This window comes from Rissa tridactyla, chromosome 21, assembly GCF_028500815.1.
Source record: "Rissa tridactyla isolate bRisTri1 chromosome 21, bRisTri1.patW.cur.20221130, whole genome shotgun sequence".
In the NCBI taxonomy this organism is placed as follows: Eukaryota; Metazoa; Chordata; class Aves; order Charadriiformes; family Laridae; genus Rissa; species Rissa tridactyla.
Window position 1 is genome coordinate 4,949,479 of NC_071486.1, and position 11,984 is coordinate 4,961,462.

An 11,984-nucleotide genomic window follows, 5' to 3' on the forward strand; every position below is an offset into this window, starting at 1 on the left:
CACCGATCAGCCCTAGATTCGATGTGAAATACTTACGAAGAAATGCAGAAAATAAATTCCATTTATTAATTAATTTTATTATTTTTCTGCGTCCGGCTCTGGAGCCCTCAGCACAGGAGAGACACGGAGCTGTTGGAGCGGGGCCGGAGGAGGCCCCGGAGATGCTGGGAGGGCTGGAGCCCCTCTGCTGTGAGGACAGGCTGAGAGAGCTGGGGGGGTTCAGCCTGGAGAAGAGAAGGCTCCGGGGAGACCTTCCAGCCCCTGCCAGTCCCTAAAGGGGCTCCAGGAAAGCTGGGGAGGGACTCTGGAGCGGGGAGGGGAGCCATGGGACGAGGGGGGACAGTTTTACACTGCAAGAGGGGAGATTTAGATTGGATATTAGGAAGAAATTCTTTGCTGTGAGGGCGGTGAGCCCCTGGCCCAGGTTGCCCAGAGAAGCTGTGGCTGCCCCATCCCTGGAGGGGTTCAAGGCCAGGTTGGACGGGGCTTGGAGCAACCTGGGCTGGTGGGAGGTGTCCCTGCCCAGGGCAGGGGGTGGCACTGGGTGGGCTTTAAGGTCCTTTCCAACCCAAACCATGCTGTGATTCTATTCTCTGATGATCAGTACTGATTTCATTACCACCACCACTTTTCCCTGTACTAATCAACAGATATAAAGAACATGCACAACTTAACGCAAAGTCCATAGAATCACAGAATCGTCTACGTTGGAAGGGACTTTCAGATCGTCTAGTCCAACCATCAACCTAACTCTGACAAAAAGGGAAGGTTTGGGATTCTTTAGACTTTAGATTCCCTAGAAGCCCCAAATTACTCATTTTGTTTAGAAAAGGAGCTGCTTTTGCCATGGAAAAATAAAATGTATTCCACAGTCCATTAAAATGGCAGCTTCTGCAATAGCAAGTCAGTTTTGCTTTGCACTTAAATCTTTAGAGCAACTCATTCCTCAGTTTTATTAAAAACAGTACTTACAAACACTTTTTTTAATATAGTGGCTTATCTGAGAAGACTGGTTTGACAGTACAAATATGGTCAGCTTTTACCTAATTATAGGAGTAATTTGAGTTCATTTAATGCCTTGCTTGAGCTTAATTTGTCTCCTTTGGAATTACTGCCATTTTTCTGATCAATTCAAATGTGCCCCGTCCTTCGTGCAAGTCAATACTCATGAAAATCAAGCTGATCGGGAAAGAAAGAGGGGCATTCAGAGCGACCGCCTGCCTGCGTAGCCAGCCCCAAAATACACTCTGTGAATTAATGAGCCATAAGGAGGAAGGCGTATTAACAAACCACCACATCAAGGAATTCTTTTCTTTCTCCTCTTAGCTGGATATATTGGATTAAAAGCCACTACGACTGCGAAAGTTTTGCATGCTTACATCCCACTTGTAGGTCAGTAAGACGACAATAATTGAGACAGGAAGATGTTTCAGTGAAAAGGATCTAATTTGTTTTGCTGGCAGTTCACGCCGTACGCTTTATACATACCCCATTACCGACAGCAAGACTGGTTCTAGTTTGAACTTGTGAACCCCGTTGTTAGGACTGTTGAGACAGGAAAACAACGACAACAACTACTACACAAGCAACGTTAAACTTTTATTGCAAACTTTTGCAATACTGCATTAGTTACTGATTGATACGGAGGAAACCTCCCAGCAGTTTCTTCTCTTTATAGTAACATGATAATACTGCAACTTTACAGTAATCGGAAACCTGTCTCTAAAATACTTCTGCGTAACTGCAAGCAATTAAAAAAAAAAAAAAGGCTAAGTTTTGATATTGCTGACTTATTTCTGAACTACAGTCTGCCTTCCTGATTTCCAATTCTATTGCAGTGCAAATTTCCTGCTATGTGGCCCCACAGTGCGCTGGCATCAACATACAAAATCCACCATTCAGCTTCGTGTGGTTTTGAGTCCCATGACCACAAATTAAAATTATAGGAATGAGAAACAACACCACGTGGAAGAGTGAAATAGGTACAGTTGGCCCAGAGTCACACAGAAGGTACAAAGTCAAAGCAGGCACTGCAGGAAGGAAAATCTTCATTTGATGAAACGCCTTCATTTTCAGACCAGGTCATTCCTGACGAAGGCACCAGTGAAGCATCACAATAAGGATGAGGCTTTTCTGATTCATAGGTGAAAGATTCTAGTTTTCATCGGTCTGTGTGAACAAGACTTCTCTTTGTTTAAAATATTTCTTCGAAACTGCTTCACTCAAGTTGCCTTTTCCCTTTCAGTTGTTTTAAAAACAGGAATTATTTCAGCTAGCACGAGCTGGGCACAATCCATTTCACAGGCGACTGCCCTCCACACCCGGCCTGTCCCAGCAAAGAGCGTGTTTGGACGGGGCTTTTGAATCAGTTTGTTTTACCAGGACTAAACCAAGGGGGTTCTTTTATTATTTTGTTTTGCTTTTTTAAGCATCTTGTGTGCCACAGAGCAAGCTCAGAGAAAAAAACACACACATCTGCGGAGGGAGGTCGTTTTCCTGTCTGGTTGGGTTTTTCTACCGATCTCAAGCAACGACTCAGGCTCGGGTTTTTGACACGCGTCTCCTGTGTCTACTAAGATGTTAACAAGCAGTAAGCAGTGTGGAAAAAACCTCCCCAGGGCATACACCGGTACCGGAAACCACTGGGCAGAACAGAAATTATGTGTAATAGAAGAAAAACCTCCAAAGATCTTCCTTTGGCTTTTTGCTTGTTTCTGAGAGGCACTTATGAAAAAAAGAGGTCTGGATGAAGAGGTCCAGACGCCAAAGGGGCACTGGGACATGCAAAAGGTAGGAAGATGCTTTCCCGCCAGATGCATGGCCCAGCAGCGAAAGAGGAATTAGACATTGTCCTTTCAGTGCCGAGCTCTTACGGACTGGAGTCATTTGTTGGTCCTGGGCAGAGGTTTTCACCGCCTGCCTCGGCTTCTCCATCTGTAAGGAGCTCTTTGCTGAAAGGCTTTGAGGGGCACATACAGAAATCAATAAATAACACATGAATCTTAATGGTTGCGTGACAGAACCTTAAAAAAATTAGACCCTTCTCCCCATGCTCCATAAAGAACTAGAAATAGTTACAGGATTAAAAAAAAATATTTTTTTTTCTTTTTCTTTAACACAATATTTAGGAAGTAAAATTCAACAAGACGGTTCCATTTTCCTGCTAACCAGTTCTACGCATTTCACGTGCTTCTACAGTGGATCCAATGGCACAGAAAAGGGTCTATCTAAGCACCTACAAAACCAAATTTGGCAATATTTGCACAACAGAATCCTAGCCCAGACATTTTAGCTTTTAATTAAAATAGTAGAACACAACACTTGTTCTAAATTTCGTAGCCCTTACTGTTTACTTATCGATCCTTTTCAACTCCAGAGAATGAAAACTCAGAATTTTCTGTGCTTAGTGAAGGCAATCAGTTCCTGTTCTTACCACCTTCTCCCTCCAGAGATTGTATAAAGTAAGAAAAGGCAGACAGAAGGGACACAGAGAAAAGCAGTCCTAATTCAGTAGGAATCAGGACAAACCAATTTACAGCCCTGTTTTCAAATTAAACTACTCCAGAAGGGAAAAATGTCCCTGAAGACCACTCGTTCAAATCCTAAAAGACGGGCAAGCTGGTTCTACAGCATGGCAGGCTTATATCAAATGCACACAACGCTATGTAACTCCAGCCCTAGAGAGTGAGCTTCCTGTGAACTCTGCTGAGAGAATTATCTCGTGTGCTTTTGCCCATTTTTTGTTGTTGTTGTTGGCACGACCCGTTCTCAACAAGCAGTACCTGGGGATACGCGGGGGAAAGCGGGCATCGAAAGGCCCGCGGGCAGTGGTTCTTTTCATTTCCTTTCGTCCTGCAAACCCCTCTCTTCTGCGTCCCCCCGGCATCACTAAAACCCGCGGGTGGGCTTTCAGAGCCCTGCCTGCCTGCACCATCCCCGCTCCCAAATTCACCCATCGCTACGGGATCATTGTGGGAAGGCAATTCAGTGGCAATTGCAAAGCTGTTGGAGATGGGAGGATACAGGGTGTTCTAAAAGTGAAAAGGACCGTTGTTCTGTCGTACAAAGGAGTTTACAACCTATTCCTCACTCGGCTCTCGGTGGCCTAATAACGTGGCAGCAAGAACAGACAGGATTGTGCTAGCCAGAGGAAGAGCGAGAAGGAACAAACAGAAGGCAACTGGGCAATTCTTGGCCAAAAATTGAGGTCTCTGCTGTTAAGCCCCATAGTCAGTGCACAGGAAAGCCAGGGCCGCGCCACACCACGTCTCAAATTCACACTGGGAATGCTACAGGTCTGGGCACGTGGGACACCGTGCTGATCCGCAGCCGGCTTTACATCGTAAGGACAGCGAGTGGCAACGAGGAGATGTGCTGGTCTCTCCAGGACGCGTAAGCAGAGGTACAGAGCTCCAGAGCACGAAGGAAGGACTTTGCTGCAATCCCACGGTGGGAATCCGCAGGCGCAGAGAGACCGACCGCTTGGGAAGTCACCGCTTCGGGCTGGGGCCGCTGCGTACGGTGGGCACAGGCGGCGGGGAATAAATGTGCAACAATACCAAAAATATACCTTCGACATCCTTTGCCCTGCCTGAAACAGGCCATCACATATCAGAAGGTGAAGTGCTCAAAATTTAAAAAAAAAATGAATCCAAGCCACGTGCTTGAACACGGGCCGTGCTACGTCACTGTCAGCGGAGCTTCCAGTTGCTGCTACGCTGGAAGGAAGAGGAATCTTCTCACTCCTCTCTTCTTTCCGATCCTCACTCCAAGTCATTGCAGCAACGCTCTGCTGAGAATGAGCAGGCACTAAACAGAAGACAGTTCATGATCGTGTAAAAAAAAAAAAATCCCAAAAAACAGTAACAGCCAGTTTAGGAAAAAAGTGATGATAATAATAAAGGACATTGCTGCGGAAGGTGTAGTCAGTGCATCTAACAGCAAGCCCAGCCTGGCGGGGACGTCTCTTTTATGTGAATGTAATCCCCGCTCCCGGCAGCAGAGGAACTTCCATCGCCAGTGGATGAGGACATCATCTTTTCGATCAGGACTCTGGAAGACAAACATATGTGAGTTTGCTTGGGGTTTTTTTTTGGTTTTGTTTTTGTTTTTTAAACCAGCAGCATTGGGCCACACAGTTTCTCAGCGGTACAAAGAAGAAATCGCAGTTCATTCTAGAAGGACACAAAACTCTGCAACTTTAAGGACCAAACAGTCAGGTTAAGGAACCCCAGAGCCCTGCCAAGAGCAGCACTGCTACTACCCGGCAGCATCAGGGGACTCTGCAGCGAGCAGATAATTACCAACCTACCCAACCACCTCCCCTTGGTCCAGTTTAGGACTGGGACACAGCACCCGGCTGCCCAGCCTCGCCACCGGCTGTGAATACCCAGCCTGAGACCTTTCAGAAAAGGCCAAATTCTCCGTCAAAGGACTGGTGCATCACAAAAGAATTCCTAATATCTTTGCAGAAGAAATCTCATCCTGCTGGTAGAGGCCAGAAAAAGCATCCCTGGTATCGTTCAAGGAATTTCTGTTTCCAAAAGCATGTCAGAGCTTAACCAAGGAGAGGAAAAGTTGTGACCTTTCAGAATGCAGTTTCCCTTCGGGAGATTTACTTGCACATTATTGCTGCTATTTGTTACTTAACTGACAGCATCGCCCCTCACCTCAAAGACGTCTGAAAGAGGGAGTTAACTCCCAGATGTGTCACCCGTCACCGTGCCTACCTCATGGACTCGTTAATATTCTTGTTTTCCTTGACAGACGTCTCCACCCAGCCAGAAAAGCCATTTTCTTTGCTGAACCGATCCACTTCGTCTCTTGTCACTGCCCACGGGGAAAGGTCGCACTGTAAAGCAAGAATTGGTCGTTTTAAGTCTAGCCTTTTAATTTTTAAGCTGGGAGGGGAATTCCACCCCCCCTCGGCCATTTACTGCCTGTGTGCAGGCAGGAGGCAGGCAGCAGGCAGGCAGGACGCAGCTCAGCCCTTCGCGTCTCCCAGATGGGGAGCTGATAGAGGTCTCCGGGCAAGGTTCTCAATGGGATGTTGCAAGCAGCAGTACGTTTATCTCATCTGAGATACCGCCACACCTCAGCCAAGCACGCGTGGAATGGAGGTTCATCCAGCACGGGACAAGAAACCCTTGTCGCCCATCCAAAATCTGCCCGGCCTCCCGCAGCTCGGGAGCGTTCCTGGTGCGGTGGCACCGTGGCGGCCGCGCTGATGCCCAGGGGACGCAGGACGAGGCAGTGACAGAAGCTGTCCCACAACAGCTTGTACCAGCGCGTACACTCACACAGATTCCCCTAATGCCGGCAAAACCGACACCTTAAAACAGCTACTGAGGTAAAGCATTACTGGCGGAGAACTGGAGAAGAAAAGCCGCTCTCCTGCCCACCCATCACGCTTTTGAGTCATCTCCGGTTTTAGGCTCTCTCAAACTGGGCAAGTCTCAAACTGAACCTGGAAGGGGCTGCTGAGCCAACGCTGGCACGTGAAGAACATAAAGGTAGTTTTTAAATGAAAGAAAAATAAGTCATTAAAAGACAGCAACCAATCTACACGGTGGAACCCGACACTGCGTCCAAATGAAAAGTAACTCCCTCCGGCAGCTCCGAACAGAAACTTCACCTGCAGCGTCGTCCCCAACCTGCCCAGGCTGCTGCAAGTTAGAGGCCAAAATAGGAAAAGAAAAGCTTTATAATCCTGGAGCTACAGAGCTCGAGCTCCGACGGTACGGCAGAAGGCACTGCAGTCCGAGGGAAGGGCAGCTGTTAACGCCTCCTTGGTGCCACCCAGGCGTCGAGTCCTACCAGTGTCCTGGCTAAGGAGAATCCTTGCTAGAGAAAGAAAATTCAAGAGTTAAGGAAAGGACTTAAAAAGGCCACAGGCTACGGGACAGCTCTGGGCAAGGCTTAGTGCTAAAGGGGTCTCCTTCCAGTTTGCACTCCCGTACGGACACACGGACACACGGAGCCCCTCTAGAGCTGCTCACCTTGTTGGCCAGCAGCAGGCAAGGCACGGGGCTCCCGTCGGGCAGCATGAGTTTGCTGTCCAGGTCCTGCTTCCACTTCTGGCTGTTGCTGAACGTGCTGACGTTGGTGACATCGAACATGATGACGCAGGCTGACGCCTCCCGGTAGTACAGCCGGGTCATGGACGTGAAGCGCTCCTGCCCTGCAGGACCAAAAGGGAAAAAAAGAAAATCCACCGCCCCAGAGCTACCATTCTTAGATTTGTTCATGCGAGTAACACGTACATCATTTTCTCAGCTGACACGAACAACCCCCACCTAAATCATGAGGAAATACGGGCACTGAGCTGCGTCCCGCCCGGGGTACCTCGGGATGCAGCCACAGACCTGGAACAAACTGGGCAGCTCTTAATCCCGACCCAGACACCCAGATGTCCCAGAAATATTTGCATTTCTCCCGGTGTCACCATTGAAATTGAGCGTCCCCGATCACACTTTCACTCCCCGCCGAGCAGAGTCCCACCAGCAGCGGGGTGGCCTGGCCACCACCAGCTCCAGAGGGACCGTGCCACCAGCGTGGCCTCGTGCTGCAGCGTTCCAGCCCAGGCTCTCCAGGGAGCAAAAATTGATACTAAGAGAAACCATCACAACTCACACACGCTGTTATTACTGCTTACAGCTCACGGCCTGCCTCCACTACCAAAAACTGCAGCCACTATCCAGCTGCGTGGTTTGATGGTGCTCGTGTAGACAGGGACACACCACGGAGCGTCCTCACCGGGACACACCACGGAGTGTTCTCACCGCATCCCACGGGTCCGCAGCAGGGTGAAAAACAGCTTTTCTGACACCGCAGAGATTTCACCGTGGGCTCCCCTGCAGCCCCGGAGCCGGTCACCAGGCTTTCGCCCCGAAGCCATCGAGATCTGAGCAACTTGAGTCACCTCAAACCTCCCGGCCATCTCCACAGCCCTCCGGGGACTGTCGGTGCCTGCATCCCCCGCTGCTCGGGGCACGGCAAGAGCACCATGGGCAACGTGGCCCCTCCGCTTTCCAGATCTTAAATGCCTTTTCGGGGCCGAAACTGAAATCAGTCTCTTGCTGCAATCCTCTTGCTGCAAACTTCTCCTTCCTGTTCTCTTTTTAAGGATCCCAGAAACACGCCTCTGAGCAGTGAAACCGGAGGAAACCACAGCCCTGTTTTCCTCACCCCTTTAGATCCAGAGGTGCCATTTTAGAGACGCTACCGCTCCGGCCTGTCCTCGGTCTTCTGCTGACGGGGACACACGGGAACCCCATTCCTCCGTGGGAGCGGGTGCTTCCCGCTCCCCTTCACCCCACCTAACACTGTCCCCCGGAGCGTGCCCCGCTCCCGGCCACCCCGGGGGCACCCACGGCCTCCTCTGCCCACGACGGCTCCCGAGGGATCCGCCGGCTCCACTCGCACAGGGCACTCAGCAGCCGGGTCACAATTCCCGATCCTGACAGCCGGGTCACAATTCCCAATCCCGACAGCCAGGTCACAACCCCTGATCCCAGCAGCCAGATCCCAACTCCCCAGCCCCACTCCCGATCCCGGCAGCGCGAGGTCAGCGGAGCTGCTCCAGGCTCAGACACAAGGATCAGGCCAGAAATCAGGATTTTAAGAGGAAAGCTCGGAGCTGAGAAGTCCCACATCCAGCTACAAACCAGCCTGTTTCCCCGTTCGCTCTGTTCTGGCTTTGAAATCGCAAAGAAAGGCTCAATAGGGTTTATCATCTGCGCCGCTGTGTTCTTGGCAGATGGGCTTTTGATTCAATATTGAAATTAGTCCTGCAGACTGGAGACAGCACTGCAAACCTGAGCAGTCCTGCCCCTTGGATCCACAGGCTTTGAGGATTTATTTTTGTAGCAGACTCCTACTGAAAGAAAGAAAGGAAAAAAAAAAGAAAAAGGGCCAAGCCACTGAGAGCTTTAGATTCTGCTCCTGAGCAGCTGCGTGTGACCATACCTGCGATGTCCCAGAGCTGAAGTCGTACTGTCTCCGATTCCGACCACTGGACCACCTTCAGAGCAAAATCCACTAGAGAATTCCACAAAAAAAGAAAGGAAACCTCATTAGTGGCATTCTGCACCGTGGGGCTTGTTCCTCAGCAGCCTCTCACCGTTTCCCAGCGCAGGCTTCAGCATCTCGTCCCTCCCCGGGATGTGGCGCTGGGCTTGTCCCTTCCTCAACTTCAGATTAGAGAGTTAATTAACACAACGAACGGAGCAGCGATCCTCCCCGTCTCACAACGCCCGTCCCAGGCTGCTGAAGGCCTCCCGAGCGGCGGCAGAGATGCTGCTCTGCAGTTCTTTGGGAAGGAGGGCGGCAAGGTGGAATTTTAAGGTGGAATTTTTCCAGCCAGGGCAGCGCTGGCTGGACCCCGCTCCCCCAAATCGCAGGGCTTTTCAAAATCCCAGCAGGGTCTGTAACTGCTGCCCGCTCGCAGCAGCGAGATGGGACGCCCCTTCTGATCCCTGGAGCTGGAACACCCGCACTAGTGACGCCAACCGAGAGCTAAGGAAGCAGAAATTAAAACGGTCCGGAGTAAGAATTCCTCCTGCACGTAACCCTGAACAACCACAGGCAAACAAACGGATACTGGAAACCTTATTGCTTGGAGACCCCAACTCTAAATCCAGTAAAATGCTGGATTTGCTGCTGTTGCCTGTCTCTGCTCTGCGCTGCCTGAGCCCTTCAGCTCCACGGAGCCCCGTGTCCCCCTCGCACCCAGCGCTTTCCACATGCCACATCCCAGCTGAACCCAGGAGCAGAAAGGAAACCGCTGCCTCTTCCCCAGATTACGATGCGTCAGGTTTTCACTGCAGGGGGAAAACCGTCCAGCCACGCGGCCGGCTGTGCTCAGCGGGGCTGGAACTTACCGACGCCAGGAATGAATTAAAAAAAAAAAAAAAAAGTGAAAAAAGAAAACCATCTGCAGCTCTTACTGCTGGGAGCCACAGCGCGGGCACAGCCCAAGCACTCCGCCCCGTGGGATGTGGATTTTTGACGTTCATCCCCTCTCCATTCGCGAATAAGAAGATTTAAGCAGCCGTGCTCTGCCCCCACTAGTTTGGGTCCTCTGGGAGATTTACTGAGTAAAGCCTTGGCACCTCCCGCTCCTCGTAGGTTATTCATTTACACTGATGTTAAACAAAGAATAACCGATCCCGCGTAATCTTGTTCCCGGCCTCCTTGTTACAAAGCTGTTGTTTCCCCCATCATCTTTCCAGGGCCCTGCCGAGACTTCAGCGGTAGTTTTGTGCTGTTAAATGTGGAAAGAGCCCTGCTCTTGGCTTTGCCAGGGAGAGCTGGGGCTGTAACCTCCAACTCTTCGGGTTAAAGCTCCGGGGGGCGGCTGTTCCCGGGGGAGGAGGGATGGGGCACCCCGAGCCTGTCGCCGGGAGGGACAGAAGCCACCGGGGTGTCACCGAGGAGGGGCTGCGAGCGCAGCAGGAGCCGCCAAACGCAGCAGCTTTCACAAATTCCTCCTTCCCTGTCCGGAGGGGAGGAGGGGGGCGAGCTCCCACGAGGACCCCCGAGCGGGGGGGGTTTCACCGCGATAACCGCAGGAGCTCCCGGCCCTTCTGAGCCCCGGCGGAGCCGCGGGGCCGGACTCACCGCCCACCGTGGACTTGTAGTGCCGGTTGAAGCTGTCGTTGGCGTAGCGCTGCACCAGCGACGTCTTGCCCACCGTGGCGTCCCCGACCACCAGCACCTTGAACATTCGATCGCGCTGCCCCATCCCGGCCCCGGCCCCGGCCCGGTCATGTGAGGGTCAGGTGGAGGCAGCGGCGGAACCGCTGCGGGCAACGGGGCTGCCGGGACCTGTAGTCCGCGCTGCCCTGCACCCCCGGGCTCTGCTCCTGCACCCCCAGACCATGCCCCCCGCACCCCCAGACGCTGCCTTCTGCAACCCCTGCACCCCCGGACCCGGCCCCCTGCACCCCTGCACCCCCAGGCTCTGCCCCCTGCACCCCTCGACCTGGCCCCCTGCACCCCCAGGCTCTGCCCCATGCACCCCCGGACCCTGCCCTCTGCACTCCTGCACCCCCAGGCTCTGCCCCATGCACCCCCGGACCCTGCCCTCTGCACCCCTGCACCCCCAGGCTCTGCCCCATGCACCCCCAGACCCTCTTCTATGCATCCCCGCAACCTCAGGCTCTGCCCTCTGCACCCCTGTACCCCCAGGCTCTGCCCTCTGCACCCCTGTACCCCCAGACCCTGCCCCCTGCATCACTGCACCCCCAGACCTTGTCCCCTGTACCCCCAGACCCTGCCTTCTGCAAGCCCTGGACCCTGCCCTCTGCACCCCTGCACCCCCAGGCTCTGCCCCATGCACCCCCAGACCCTCCTCTCTGCATCCCCGCACCCTCAGGCTCTGCCCCCTGCATCCCCAGCCCCTGCGCAACCAGCAGACAACTAAAAAGAACCCACAACACACACATGTATGTTTTTAAAGCAGTGCTACGCCATCGTTGGGATTCCTTCAAGGTTTTAATGCCAAAACGTTTCTCTCCATAACATGTGTACAGTAGCTTCCCCCATCACTCCCCACACCCCAACCAGGAAAGGAAAACACAACTCTCCCGCATCCCCAGGAGACTAACATCCCAAAGGACCCATCCTGTGCCTCAGCACCCTCGTCTTTGCTGGCTGTGGGAGGTGACCTTGCAGCCCAGGGCGGCAGGTCCAGAGCCAGCGAGGCCTCGGTGGCTGCTCCCCAGCCCCTGGCGCTCTGGGGCTTTGGTTTAGGGCTCTCTGACACCCTCCTTGTTTGGGTGAGCTGCCGGGAGACACATCCCTGCAGGAAAACAGCCCCCAACAGCAAATCCCACATCTGGGGAGGATGGGAGTCATTCCACCGCCACAAATCCCTGCAAATTGAGGGGCTGCTTAGCCTGACCCACCAAAACGCACAGAACCCTTTTGTCCCACATACCTTAACCAGCAGTCACAGGCGGAGAGGCCAGGGCAGGGCTTCT

The 11,984-nt window shown here is 52.5% G+C and overlaps 1 protein-coding gene across 1 annotated transcript; it reads right to left on the reverse strand.

Moving 5' to 3' along the window:
* Nucleotides 1–1,575: 1,575 nt before the first annotated feature.
* RAB29 (RAB29, member RAS oncogene family) lies at nt 1,576–10,756 on the reverse strand. The gene is made up of 5 exons (XM_054181076.1): nt 10,621–10,756; nt 8,968–9,039; nt 6,999–7,180; nt 5,730–5,851; nt 1,576–5,052 (listed from the first exon to the last, which is right to left on the reverse strand). Exons 1-5 carry the CDS (start codon nt 10,742–10,744, stop codon nt 4,935–4,937), a joined length of 618 nt encoding a protein of 205 aa, XP_054037051.1. The 5' UTR covers nt 10,745–10,756; the 3' UTR covers nt 1,576–4,934.
* Nucleotides 10,757–11,984: the final 1,228 nt, after the last annotated feature.

Bases quoted from the DNA above. Each gene is read 5' to 3' on its own strand.
- RAB29 (XM_054181076.1), bottom strand. From the start codon at position 10,744: ATGGGGCAGCGCGATCGAATGTTCAAGGTGCTGGTGGTCGGGGACGCC. The intron at 9,040-10,620 runs GTGAGTCCGGCC...GGAATTCTCTAG, and splicing joins CTACAAGTCCACGGTGGGCG to TGGATTTTGCTCTGAAGGTG. The intron at 5,852-6,998 runs GTGAGCAGCTCT...CTTGCTTTACAG, and splicing joins GCCTGCTGCTGGCCAACAAG to TGCGACCTTTCCCCGTGGGC.